Genomic DNA, 15,119 nt, shown 5'->3' with positions numbered 1-15,119 from the left:
TTACATTCACAAAAAACACACACAAAAACACCACTTGTGTCCTTTAACATTATTGTGACATGTTGAATATAATATTTACTCTGGTTTTGAAATCATTGACACAAAGCAACGATTCTATAATTTCTTACAAAAACACTTCTGATGATCACAAACCATTGATTCACTTCTCGACCAGTTGGACTCAAGAGTGAAATAAGAAAGATTTGATGAGACATGAACAGTGACTCCATGAGTCTCTGTTCAGTTCTGTGGTCTGTACGCTACAGTGTGTAACCACTGTGCCTTCGTTTCTTCGCCTCGTTGTGTGTGTGTGCGTGTGTGTGTGTGTGTGTGTGTGTGTGTGTGTGTGTGTGTGTGTGTTTGCACGCTGCCTCTTCCCTCGTCCCTCTCTCTCTCGCAGCAGTCGAGGCATCAGTCCAATCCCGTCAGTTCGGCCCTAATCACCTGGTTCCTCCACAAACCGCTCGCTGGTCGAGACCAATCTCGGCGTCCCCCTCAGGAAATGACTTCCTGCTGCGACTCGTCTCTGATCCAACACAAACACAACTTCACACTCCGAGCTTCTTCTGTTTCACGTTACCCTCGACCACGAAGAGAAGGACAGCACAGTTTCCTAAAGATCAGCTGTTAGAGACCACACCCCCAACACCACTGATGATAACAGACCATAGACGTGAATAACAGAGTGAACATGATCCATGAAGACAGATTCACTTGGAGCCGGATCTCGACTGGGAACATTCACGTCTCCTGACATTGCTGACATCATCACTTATAAACTAATGATCACATTTTACAATCAGCTCTAAAATAGAAGCTTTTAATGGGAACTTGTTCAAACTGTTCATTCATCTCTCACAAGCTCCTAACGCCACTTTTTATCTTATGTCAGATGTTTTTATGATTAACCGGCACTTTTTATATCATTTATTTGTGTGTCTCACCTGATCCCGACATGTTAATGTCTTCAAACGCTCTAAACACATAAATAGGACACATTTCACATTTTGACTTTGACGCTCACCTTCAGAGGAGTGAACTCACTGCACGGCTGCTCTGCTGGATTCAAATCTGTTGCTCAGACGCACCAAATACAGAAACCAACATATTTCACAAGAAGAGCCTTCGGTGTTTGGGGTTAATTTAAATTCAAATGATGCACCAAGTGTTTCTCAAAGCAGATTTGAGGATTTGGTTTTATTTTTTGTCAGAAAACAAAAGCTAACTATTCTAAATATAAAATTAAATAACAATTAAAAAACAAGCGTGAGAGCGTCCATGTTTTTCAGCTTTAAAGACGGACGCTCTGCCTCTGAGTGTCAGACACAAACACTTTCACTAAAACATATGCAAATGTGCTTCTAAATATTTTAACATGTTCAGGCTCCGCTGGATATTTGAGCTGCAGAAATACTCAGCTTTTAAGACAGTTCCAGAAATAAAATATCTCATGTTTATGCCACAGACAAACTTCTAACTTCTTAGGTTCTGCAATTATTTCATGTGTTTCAAGTATATTCAAGTGGTTGAAGTACAGGCGACAGGGTGGAGTACACAGTGTGACCTCATCGAACAACCAACACGTCAATCCACATACAACTACTAGCAGCGAGCAGCCATTAGTGTAAACAGTCCTCTCCTCAGTCCTCACATAGACCAATCGAAAAGACGAAAACACAATGAAGCTGTTTTCAGAGCAACAAGGAACCCCGACACGTGTTCTCACCTCACGTGTTCCTCACATGTTCTGCAGGTTCTGTGTGAGAACAAATGTCAGAGTCAGTGTCTCTGGACATTTTCTGGATCTTCTCCTGCAGCCTCCTAGTAAAATGTGTGTAACATGTCAGAGTGAGTCCATGTGAGGAAACAGCAGGACAATGTGTGGAAGCTTCCCAGAGAGCGAGTGGACGTGTTGATGAGGTTTCTAACACGTGATGGACGTGAAACTGGAAGAACACAAATATCTCAGGATGAAGAAGAGGAGCCGTACACGTAGAAGACGAAGACGTCAACTTGGAAAGGCGAGGAGGTTCCAGAGCTTTTGGTGATGAGGGATGAGCTGTAAACAAAACCACTGATCCAGAGTTCACGTCTGAAAACATCTCAACTCGTCTTCCTCTATTCTTCTTCTTCCGTTGTCTGTTGTTTGGAGGACGTCAGCTGGATCAGATCTCCCTGTGGACGCTGGAGAATCGTATCAACACCAGGGGTAATGGAGTCATTCTGTTCTCTTCCCTTTACGAAGCACAAACTCATCTCAGTGGAAACGTCTCTGACTCAAACAAAAGATTTAAACAAAACAGCCGAAGATGAGGTGACACAGTTCTGATCACTGTTATTTCACCGTCCACCGAGTCAGAGCTGCTGTGAAATTACACACCACAGCACATGATGATCCTGCACGCAGCTCTATGAGGGAATTACACAGCCCCGCTTTCTTCTTTCAGCTACGACAATGAACGGAGCAGAAAACAAGGGATCAGCTCAGAATAGAACAGAGCAGAGGAGAAAAGACGAGCGTCGGGGTTAGAGGATAAACTCCGTGACGACAGAAGAAGGACAAACCAGAAGAAGAAGAAGACCCGGTGCAGCTTCTTCTTCTGCTCCTGTCAGGACGGTTTCACCATGAGCTGAGCGGGTGTGATGAGAGGGAAACAAAAGAAAGAGTAATTACTGTGCAGCAGTAAAAGAAAAGGACGACAGGAGAGGAGACGATTGTGTCGAGGGAGAAATCCGGAAGAGAAAAGCGAAATGGTTTGATGATCCTCAGGAAAAGAGAAAATCGTATCCATGTGAAAACATTAGATTTTCATTTAGCACTTAACACGAGGACCATCTCACCCACTGACGCTCACAGGGCCGAGTGCTCTGGAGGAGCTGGAACCAGCACGTGACTCAAACTCAGCATGACGAGTGTTTTTGAATATGATAGGACTTTAATACTGGTACTGAGTGGTCAGCGCCCACTGACTTTATTAGCGGAGCCACCTCACTACTCTGTTCTCTAACTTTGTGAGTGACTCAGTTCTTTCTTCACATTTAAGGTTACAACCTCCGTCAGAGCGTCGTGACTCAAACCTCAGAACCATACGACCTGAAACCCAGTTCTACTCTTAATAATGACACAATGTAACACAAACGATTAACAGGAAACAGTAATGAATCATTTTAAATCTAAATGTTCGATGGTGAAGTTTCTTCTCTTGGATAAGTTTCTTATCTGAGGTCTTGATTTCCTGCAGCTTCACTGGTTCCTGTTTATCCGTCGTCTCTTCCTCCTTCTTCCTCTTCCTCTTCCTCTTCCTCTTCCTCTCTGAGGTGACCTTTCTTAAGTGAGGCAGCGTTTCAACACCATCAGCTAAATTAGAAACAACACAACATGGTGACGACCTCCTGGAGCTTCACAGAAGAGCCTGAGGTGTTGTGAGTGCACTGACCTGTTAACAAGCATCCAGTGTCACAGCGGTGTGTGTGTGTGTGTGTGTGTGTGTGTGTGTGTGTGTGTGTGTGTGTGTGTGTGTGTGTGTGTGTGTGTGTGTGTGTGTGTGTGTGTGTGTGTGTGTGTGTGTGTGTGTGTGTGTAGCAGAGTGAGGGAGTAACAGGGTTTCTCTTGCTGTAAAAATATTGTGTGATTCCTGTTAAACGCGTGTGTGCATCTGCATGAACGCTCCATCTCCTGTGTGTATGTTAATGTTCCTGTGTGTGTGTGTGTGTGTGTGTGTGTGTGTGTGTGTGTGTGTGTGCGTGTGTGTGTTTCATACCTGCATCTACATCTGAAGTCTCCATTTTCACAGCTTCACTGCTCTTTATGTATTTTCTTATCAGTGCAGCTCCGTCCATTATGAGCTCGTGTTGTGTTTCTGGTTTTCACACACATTTTTAAGATTTTAGTGTGAAACTGGGAACCATTTGTACTAAAATACGACACACTGGGCTCCACAGTGCACGAGTCATGGACCTCACACTGTGTTTATTGTCGAGTAAATCGAGGCTCGTGACAGAAGCCAGCGAGGATTCCTCAGGAATATGTGGCGATGTTTGTTATGTTGTGTTATAAAGAGTGTGATTTTTTTTTTTTTGTGTTACATTGTGTAGTTGTCGTCTGCTTTCTGCCCCACTTGGCATCGTTCACTTCGCTGGTCGAAGTGGCAGTGGAGAAGTGAGACGTCTCACAAACAGCCGTGGACTGGCCTGGATACAAGTGATGATGATGTGATAACCACAGCGATGACAGAACCTCACTGTGACATGTCGGAGCAGGAAAAAGCTCCCGACAGCTTTAACATTCGAATCGCGTCCTCTCTAACTCCCCCTTTGTCTCGTCCAAAAATACATCCACACCAGTGGCAGAGGAAGGTTCTCCCCTGTGTTTCATTATTCAGCGTTCGACCCTAAAAGGTCTCGTGACGGACGTAGAACACATCTCTGTCGACAGGAGAAGCAGCTGAGTCGGGGGTGAAAAGACAGCGAGGTTATTATGCACAACGCGCACAGGGTGGCTTTCTGTCCCAACCGCTGCAGGCCGAGCTTTCAGAGCACAGACAGGACATGCATCTGCACACAGACACACACACACAGACACACACACAGACACACACTCAGACACACACACAGACTCACACACAGACTCACACACAGACATGCTGACACCAACACTGAACGTACAGATTCTGCGTCGACACACAGGCTGGCTGAGAACTGAGGGAACACATAGAATAATACACAAACACACACACACACACACACACACACACACACACACATATACAGTACATATATAGCCTCCTCTCTTCACTGACACATGTTGTGGAGGATGAACATGAATGAAATCCTCCAGTGTGAAATCCTGCACATTTCACATCATGTTTATGACACAAAATGTTCTGATACCATTTTTCCAGATTCCGATTCCGATACCGGGACTTTGCACATCGGACGATTTACATTTGTGAAGCTTCTGCAGCCTTGAACTCATGTTTCCCTCTGAGTTAGAATGACGCTGACTGTTCGTACTGGACTTTTCCAACATCCTCAGCTGTGACTCTCTGATGCTGTTTATCACATTAAATCACAGTGCTGATCATTCAGCAGGCCTCAGGTCTGTTCGCTGGGTTTTATTTATCCATCACACATTTCTCACTGACTTCAGTTCAGTTGTGTCTTTCAGAGACGGCAGCAAACACATTTGAATGATTGGATTCCAGGCTGTTCTTTACCGAACCTGCAGAGTTATAGAAGATTGAATCTGAACGTGTTGGAATGATTGAATCTTTACAAAACATGTAATCAAATATTCTTCATGAGAAAGTTAGAGTTGTGATTAATACAAAGAGATGAGATCTTAAATTACATTAGTACATCACAACCTCTGCACAGAGACTGTTTAGTGGCTGTAGAGAAAAGAAAAGACTGGAAACCTAAAGGACACACAACATGTGCTGCACTATGTCTCTTCAGCAACACTTAAACTAATTGCGCTCACTGTGATAACTCATCCACCTGATGTCTGTGACCCTCCAGTGACACGGACATCCACATAAACACATGAGAAGAAAAGGCTGAAGAGAAGTTTAAAGGTCACCGTGCATCGAATGTGTCATCGCTTCATTTTCCTGCTTCTACAGAACGTGGCCGTCATCTTTAGAATGTGAATCTCCTGTGTGTGCAGCGAGTGGTTCTAAGTGCTCCGGTGATACTGAAACAGCTGAGGCGACCTGCCGAGCCGCTCGCAGCTTCCTCTCTAACCTCCACGGTGTCTGACATGAATAATTGAGCAGTGCACCTCCGAGACACGGCACATGTTTTGTAGCGTTGCTGTGCAGGTCGCTCGTCTTCATACTCGTGCTCCTGTTCTGTCTGTGTCCCGGTGGGCGGAGTGGGTTTGTGAAATAAACTTTGCTCACGTATTAGCCTCAGAAAAGGTCAGAAGGTCATTAGACTCCAGGTCCAGAAAGTGAGGCCAGTGCAGAAGAGCCAGACACTCTTTGTTTTCTCTGGAATGTTTTTATAAAACGTTTGGTTTCATGCAGTTTATTCTCATTCACACACGATGGGCTGATGGTTGTTTCTCTCTCTGTCTCTGCAGGGAGTTTTTCCAGCCAACTACATTCACTTGAAGAAAGCTATCGTCACCAATCGAGGGTAAGTTTAAGTTTCTGTCTCTTTAGGGGCCCTGATGTTCAGGTCAAAGAAATAAAGCCCAAACATCTGGATACAGCGGCATGCTCGACCAATCACGAGTCAGTCTCAGCTGTCAATCATGACGTCTCAGCATCAGTGTGATAAGAACTACAGTGGCAGAAAATACAGGATAACACGGAGGAGGCGGAACTTATGACCTATCCTGCAGCCAGCCACCAGGGGGCGATCGAGACACTTTGGCTTTCACAGCCACTTCTCCTTCCTCCGCCTTTTTTCACCTCATTTCCTTTCATATTCAGTTTCAGCTGCATCACACAGACGCGTTAAATCCAGATTAAGTGACTGTAGAGGAGCAGCCACAATTTCACCTTTTTAAGAGAGTGATAAGATTTAATACTGTCCCGTATATTCAAGCAGTTTGAGAGGAATTCAACTTTAAACCAAGCAGAGCGAAAATAACTCGTCTGGAGCGTCGACTGTTTATAAAAAGGGACGTAGAAGAAGTGCCTGAAACCTGTATTCTCTGTCTGACCAGCAGGGGGCGACTTTCTATGAGAAAATTACTCTTCTTCTCACTTTATAATGTTAGTAAACATTAGTAAACATTAGTAAACATTTGTTATGTTCTAACGAATGTTCCAATTTCCAATAAAAGTGAAGAGAGCTCTCACTCAGGCTCCGCCCCCCCGCTCCTCCATATATGGTTACTTCTGGTTTCAAACAAACAAGATGTCGCTGAACAAAATGTCAAAACAGCAACTCACAAACCAACAGGTGACGTCACGCTGGGTTGATACCTGGTCTGGAAACAGTGACGCAGCCGTGGCCGCTCCGCAGATTGACTGAGAGGTCTCGGGTCAGGACTTGTTGGACCGTCTCATCGTATCTGAACATCTCAGAGAGCCGAATGATGTGAATGAAATGTTTATGGAACACACGATTGACAGCCCCTTCCTGTTTGCTGATGGAAGTGAGAGTGTGAAGACAGATGCAGCCGTTCTCAACCTTGGCAAGAGAAGAAATAAGTGAATTTTCTGTTCACTGTGACAAAGTGTCGCCCACACACAGTTTTTATTTGACTGTCAGTCCTGAATTCAAGATAAATGTTTCCCTTCAGCTGGATTCTTTTATCGTTTTATCACTAACTTCCCGTTTGTGTCTCAGCACATCGTCAGTTTTCTCTCATACATCAACTCCAGAATATGTTCAGACACAATTTTCTTGACACACGTGAAGCAGCAGCAGCAGGTTGTCGGGTCCGACTCGTTCAAACAGGAACATGTGGGAACATCCAGGCGAGGGGCGGAGCCTGTAGAGCAGCAGGGGCGGAGCCTGTAGAGCAGCAGGAGGCCGGACATGACGTATAAACTCTGCTGTGGAAAGATCAGTGTTGTTGTTTACAGCTCATCCACACCGGCGTCGGCCCTCATCACCAAAAGCTCTGGAACCTCCTCGTGTTTCCAAGTTGACGTCTTCGTCTTCTACGTGTACGGCTCCTCTTCTTCATCCTGAGATGTTTGTGTTCTTCCAGTTTCACGTCCGTCACGCGTTAGAAACCTCATCAACACCGTTTACCCACAGAACATTTCAGGAAGACAGCTTCACTGATGTGAAACTGGCTCGTTGGGCAGTGGACTGTGTGAAACTCAAACATCAGCATCTTTCAGTCTGACTCCTCAGTCACTCTGGGCTGATGCTGGAGTTGAAACTTTATTTCCCTCCGAGCTTTGAGGCCTTTTTCTTCTTCACACCGTTAAAAACCATTTAGGGGTAATTTGATGAAATCTCGTTTTCCGTGGAGACCGGTTGTTTTCAGACCCATTCGCTCTAAATAACGCATGAACCTGCTTGTTTCTGATTCGCTTCCAAGTTCAAGAGCACATATTTTAATACATTTGCATAATGATCGGAAAAGGGTTTTTTTTTCCTTCTTAAACCTCGTATTAATCAGAGTTACTCAGCGTGTCTGGATTTGCATAAGAGTTTTTAATTAAAGGCAGAGAGTAAATTAATTAGTGAATCTTTCACTGGTTTTAAGTGGAGCTCCAGGGCGAAGAAACACAGAGTCACTGGAAGAGTATTTTACTGAGTCAAGGAGGCCGATGACAAATATAGATATGGACCATCAAACATAAAAAAACATCTCAATCGCCCCCTGGTGGCTGGCTGCAGTATAGGTCATAAACCCCTCCTCCTCCACGTTAGCGTATGGGACATGGACCAGACAAAAAAATCGGTTTGTCAAACATGGTTTCTTTCATTGTAGGTGGTTCTTATCCCACTGTGCTGTGATGTGTGTTCAAGTGTCAGTTTGAGTTTCAGGTAACGATGAAGATCGTTATCGTTACAGCGACAACTATTCAACAATTCATTCATTCAAACAGCAGCTTCATAATCATTTTAATGCCACACACAAGAAAAATCCGTCCACTTTTACTTCACACTCTTTGACCCAAACACCTGTCTTTGCACGCACACACACACACACACACACACACACACACACACACACACACACACACACACACACACACACACACACACACACACACACACACACACACACACACACACACACACACACACACACACACACTCTGCCTGTGAAACTCACAGACTTTGTGTCGGAGATGAGAACAGTCAAGCTCCGTATGTCGACATTACCCTGAGGGTCAGCAGGACAGTGGCCGTTTGACCACGTTGATCTTAATGGGAACTGACGCTCTCAACACTGCACAGTGTAAAATACACACAGTGTCAACTACACAATGTTTAAAATACACAGTGTCAACTACACACACTGTAAATTACACAGAGTTGTAAATAGACACAACTACACACAGGGGTGCAGGGTGATTCTGTGGCTGTGACAGGTAAAGAGGGTCAAAGGTCAATGTTGTCGGCCTCCTGCAGGTAATATCTCACGTCTGCCTCCAGGAAATGTCTTCAATGCCACTTGGACTGAAACTGATCAGATTTTGGATGTCAAAGGTCAAAGGTCACAGTGACCTCAGACAGGGAGTGGTTTCTCCACAGTCGTCGGAGCCGCTCGTTGGGGGAACTGTTTGGTTTCTCTATCATTTTAAGGTCTCGACATGTTAAGTGCATTTTATGATTTGGTGCCATACAAGATAAAAAATGTATATAGACTGAAACTGTTCTGATCTGCGTAGACATCCATCCATACGGTGGTTCTTCAGTTTCAGTGACATGTCTGTCATGTCCACAAAATCATAGAAGGACTTGTGGTGAATCAAAGTCGGTGAAAGTAGCTGCGAGACAGAATATTCAATATCTTTCAAGTCTAAAGCGCAGCTGAGGACGTCAGATGTTTTGTGACGCAATAAATATGTTCCCAGAAATCTCTCCTTCACCCCAGAGAGTTTAAAAACGAGACAGAGCGTGTGTTTAAGAATAAAATACAGGCAGAGGGCAAACACGAGAAGAGACGGTCCGGATGTAGGAGATAAAAATATTAGGATGGAGCAGAAGTGGCTTCAGACTGATGGAGGACAGAAATGTCCTCTCGGGGCAAAGACGAGTAGAGACAGAACGAGAGGAGAGGGTCGATGTGTGGTTGAATGCTTGGTTGCACAGAAGAGGAAGCGAGAGATGAGACGGAGGTCAAGCAAAGTGAAGGATGAGAGGGAGGAGGGATGGAGGAAAAAGGGGAAATCTTCACAACTACATTTTAGTTTGAAAGCTCATCACCTCTGCTACAGATCAGCCCGGCGTCCACATTACTGCGAGGTTTAGTTTGTAAACGCATGTCCAGTGCAGGTCAGCTGTCATGTGACATGTGTTTTCAGACATGTTGGTATGGACGGGGATAGAAACTGAGGGAGTGACGGGGGAGAAAAGAAATAATACGAGACAGAGAAGTGAAAGAGAAACAGAGGAAAAGAGGGAGGGGTTAGATGGAAGGAAAAGTAGAACAGAGAAGAGGAGGAGGAGGAGGAGAAGCGTCTGAGATACAAGTGTAACTAATGTGGATGAAATCACCAGGCGGCCGCCAGCGACGGCTCAGCTGGGAGATCAGCCAATCTGGCACACTGGCTTTTATTAATTAATCAGTCATGAGACAGAGAGAGGGAGCGAGGGGGGGAATGTGAGAGTAGAAAAGCCAGGAGGAGAGAGGAGTGTGTGCGAGTGTGTACTCTAATACTCCTGACTCCAGGGCGGAGGCAGTGACTCAGCTTTCAGTCTCTGAGAACAACTCCCCCATGGTCACACTTCTGTAGAAGAGAGGTGGGAAACAGAGGAGTTAGCACACGATGAGTTTTCATCTCACTGAGGTGAACTGAGGTTCTGCTCCTCAGCCGCTGCTTTGTGAGTTTACTCAGTTTGGAAACGTCAGGACGGTTTGTTCGGGACAGGAAGTGGATTTATTCTTTACCGGAGCTGCATTTGTACGAGCGTCAGTTTAATACTTTTATTTCTTTTACAATATTCAGATGCTTTTATTTAAAAACACAACAATTGTTCATTAAAATGTCTAAAAACAACTCAACCTATGTTTTCTACTTTGTTGACTTGTGTTCTTTTTTATGAAAATAATATTAGTTTCTGTCATTTAAGGTAGTTTGGTCTTAATCACGTCAGTTAGGTGACGTCACTCTTGTCTGTTTGTTGTAAAGCAAGTGTGGGGGCTTCATCTCTCGACAGCTATTGCACCAACTCCAAATGACATCATCGGCACAAGATGGTGGTCTTCTTATCCAAGATATTTTGGCTTCATTTCCGGACAGTGGGAGGAAGAGGAGTCATGTTGACCATCTTTATTGACAGACTCTTCTTCCTCTGACGTCAGCTCCATAAACACATTCTAAACATGAATATGCAGAGTCTGTAGACGAGGGACCAGATTTCACATTTCTGCTTTGACCAATCACGTTTCGATTGGTTTGGTCGCCCACAGTCTGTGTGGAGAGCAAACAGCATCAGCCGCTTTTAATTTGTCTGCATTCATGTTCATACATAGTTGTTAAAAGAGATTAGAAACTAAAATATAGACAAAAAGTACGTTTGTGTTTAAATGTGGAGAAACGTTTGACTCGTGCGATAAAAGAAACTCGTCGGACTGTGAACAAAGTGCAGACAAAGGAAGATGGAGTCTTGGATACCTGTCGACACCGCACGCCATTGTGTGGAATGTGTGGAACGTGTTTGTGTTAAATGTGTTTGTGTGAAATGTGTTTGTGTTAAACGTGTTTGTGTTAAACGTGTTTGTGTTAAATGTGTTTGTGTTAAATGTGTTTGTGTGAAATTTGTTTGTGTGAAATGTGTTTGTGTTAAACTTGTTTGTGTTAAATGTGTTTGTGTTAAATGTGTTTTGTTTAATGTGTTTGTTTGAAACTTGTTTGTGTTAAACGTGTTTGAAACGTGTTTGTGTGAAACTTGTTTGTGTTTAACGTGTGTGTGAAATGTGTTTGTGTGAAAGTTGTTTGTGTGAAACGTGTTTGTGCTAAACGTGTTTGTGTTGTGGACACGGTGACTTTACTTGTGAACATCTGATTCCTGTGTAAACAATAATTGAAGTCAGTGACTGTGAATGAAGCTTGTGTTTGTTTGTGTTATCTCTGTTCAGGCCTCATGAGACCGTGGTGCCTCTGGAGGACCCCATCGTTACCGAGGTGACGTCCACGCTGCAGGAATGGGCCTTACTGTGGAAACAGCTCTATGTGGTAAGAAGCACAGAAGATTTAACTCTGAGGACGACACCGCTGGGTCTTTATTCGTCACTCTACTTTGCTCACATCCACACAAAGACAAAGACACTTGGAGCTGAGTCCTTTAGTCTCAAAATACACAAAGATCGTGATTAACTGATTCTCTGTCAGTAACAATATTATACTTATCATGAAGTCTGGAGTTACAGTCATTGAAGAAACACATTTACTGTGGGAATGGCTCAAGATCAAAGCAGATCAAAGAGGAAACAAGTGAAGTGTCAGCTGTTCTTCTGAGAGTTTGTTTGTTCTGAATCTGTAGAAATAATAGAAAATAGAGACTCAGGACTCGTTCACACCTGGTTGGGTTCAGAGCTTCAGACTCTTCAGTTCAGTCTGAAGCTGAACATCAGGTGTGAACGGTTCCTCAGAGCAGAAGAGGTGTTCTGGGTCTGGATCAAGCTGAACCAGGTTCTGTTGGTTTGCAGTGAAAACACTTTGTTGGATAGTTTGGACTTTTGGACCAATCACAGGAAGTAGAGACAGCATTCAACAGTAGAAGAAGAAGAGGTAGAGGAAGCAGCTGCAGTCTTCACCTCCGAGGATATAATGTTTGAACCACTAGGACGTTCATCTGGTGCTTTTGAACTAGTGTGGAGTGCTGTAGTACTGTAGTACTGTGGAGTACTGTAGTGCTGTAGTACTGTGGAGTACTGTAGTATTGTAGTATTGTAGTATTATAGTACTGCGCCTGAAGGTGCTGATGCTGCTAGTAATACCATCATGATGTTACCATGGCAACCAAATTAAGCGCTTCATTCATGCCCTCCATTCAAACAGAAAGACTACTACCCCCCCAACTGGCAACACGCCCACGTCTACAGCAGGAAGCGTCAGGCTCTTACCAACAGATTCTATTCACTGACTATAAATGTGTATGAACTTTATAAAGCTGCTTATAAACACTGATGTTTGGCTGAAGCTGTGGACGAATGTTCGGACCTTCCTCGTTCACTTCTCGTGTCCGTCCATTGTTTGTCTTCTCCAACTCTTCTAAGGGGACGAGGATTCTGAATCTGAATCTGTCACTCTCCTCTGTCTCTGTGCGTCTTCATCACTCGTCTTCCTCGTGTCCTGTCACTCTCTGCTTTTGTCTCCTCTCTCTGCCAGAGATGAATAGATGAAAAAACAAAAGTGTCTTTGTCGGGTTCTGCGTGACAGATTTCCCATTTCCATCCTGACAGACGCCACATTAGTGTCTGAGTTGTGTCAAGTGGGAAAACAAATGTCGTCTTGAAGCGACTGTGGGTCCTCTGGTTTTCTTTACATGAGCAGATGGAGGGATGGATGGTGAAGAACGACTTGTCATGTTTGAAGTAAAGTGTGTTCATGGTTAAGTACATGTGGAGTTTGATAAGATGGAGGGATGAGGGCTGCTGACAGGTTCTATGATAAACAGAGGAAACATGTTATGCCTGATAAACAAACATTTAAATGTGTGTAAGTGGGCGGATGTACATTTTCACCATGACTGAGTTTTTTTCGATCAAAATCGTAATCTATACAGAACAAAGAGAAAAGTAATGATATACGTAGCATCACAATAAGGACCTAGACTTCGTCGTTGCTCAGTCAATAATAAAAAAATTGTTTTCGTTTTATGCAGAAATAAGTATCAAAAGAGGAAATAAAAGGGAATTGAATAAATGGAAATCTCCCTTATTTAGATTACAGTAAACTATATGTAATAAAATATTTAGTAACGTTAATGTAACAGAGAATTGAACCTGACAACATTAAAGATAAATCAGTGAATCATTCAATATTAAATATCTGAATAAATGAACAGTATTAATTTTGTCTTTCATTCAATTCAATTCAATTCAATTCATTTTTATTTGTATAGCACCAAATCATAATAGACATGATCTCAAGGCTCTTTACATAGAAGGTCCAGACCTTGAAGATTATAGAGAAACCAACAGTTCCCACAATGAGCAGAACTTTGGCGACTGTGAAGAGAAAAAACTCAATTTTAAATTATTAATCTCTTTATTTACTTTTTCATTATTGAGTTGTTTATTTATATTGTGGCAGTTTCGAAGTAGTGACCTCACCCTCTGACGGTGACTCCCACTGGAGGGATGCACATGTAAAGAGGAGAACACAGTTCAGTCATCTGTGTTCACACCTCCTGTGTCAGTTCTTACTCTCTCCATCACACACACACACACACAGTCGATTTTAAACATGTAGCAGTGCTCACTCTGCAGTGTGCACATCACGCGGTGACACGTGCACGCACCCGGGAGGACAGACACACGCTGACGTGCCGAATCCGCAGTAAATGGATGTTCGGTGGCACCAAAGTCTGCGGAGGGGACGAAGGCAGTGGAGCAGAAAGGTCGAGAGACACCCACCGCTCTCTCTCTCTCTCTCTCTCTCTCTCTCTCTCTCAGGTGCACACAGAATGATACACACATGTAAAATACAGATGTGTCCTTTATTCATGTGTGTGTGTGTGTGTGTGTGTGTGTGTGTGTGTGTGTGTGTGTGTGGCCTTTACACACTGCCACAGGGAGTTTACACTTTGTGGGAGGTGAGAGTGTGTGAAAGAGAGAGAGAGAGACACACGTCGCTGATAAACTCAGGAATAACGTTATGGAGTGAAACTCGTTCGTCTTTCTTTTCTTCCTCTCTTTTCTTTTCTCTACCTCTTTGTCGCTCCGTCTCTCCGGCTCCAGGTTTCTCTCGATCTCAGCTCGTCGTTCTGCTTCTGCCTCCGGCTCCCGGGTTGCTTTGTTTGTCTCTTTCTACAGTTCTCTCCCTCTTACAAGCTGATAAGACAGTGTGTGTGTGTGTGTCTGTGTGTGTGTGTGTGTGTGTGTGTGTTAAGCTGTTTAAATAAAAAGATCTTGACTGAAATCATAGCTACAGATCTGAAACCAGACTTTGTGGAGCTGAGCTGAACACACAAACCCAACATGAGCCAGTTAGTGTTGGTCGTTGTAGAAAAGGCATCAGGGTGTTAAAGAGAAACCCTGTTTACTCCACACACACACACACACACACACACACACACACACACACACACACACACACACACACACACACACACACACACACACACACACACACACACACACACAGATACATTAACATACACACAGGAGATGGAGCGTTCATGCATATGCACACACACGTTTAACAGGAATCACACAATATTTTTACAGCAGGAATAATGTAGTGTATGAAAAATGTACATCGTAAAACTTCTTTAAACAGAAAATAAAACCAGATCCTGTTCCA

General features: G+C 43.8%; 2 protein-coding genes across 2 annotated transcripts in view; one reads left to right on the top strand and one right to left on the bottom strand.

The window, feature by feature from the left end:
- The window catches only part of pcbp4 (poly(rC) binding protein 4), a 336,110-nt gene that overhangs the window by 116,944 nt on the left and 204,047 nt on the right, over positions 1 to 15,119 (bottom strand).
- Positions 1 to 15,119, top strand: part of dock3 (dedicator of cytokinesis 3) — a 120,159-nt gene that overhangs the window by 55,236 nt on the left and 49,804 nt on the right. Inside the window, 2 exon segments of the mRNA XM_047339172.1 lie at positions 6,086 to 6,141; positions 11,729 to 11,825. Of these exon segments, the coding sequence (XP_047195128.1) occupies positions 6,086 to 6,141; positions 11,729 to 11,825 (153 nt within the window).

The sequence above is a fragment of the Hippoglossus stenolepis genome, chromosome 3 (genome assembly GCF_022539355.2).
Source record: "Hippoglossus stenolepis isolate QCI-W04-F060 chromosome 3, HSTE1.2, whole genome shotgun sequence".
In the NCBI taxonomy this organism is placed as follows: domain Eukaryota; kingdom Metazoa; phylum Chordata; class Actinopteri; order Pleuronectiformes; family Pleuronectidae; genus Hippoglossus; species Hippoglossus stenolepis.
This window is presented reverse-complemented; position numbering and strand designations above follow the sequence as displayed.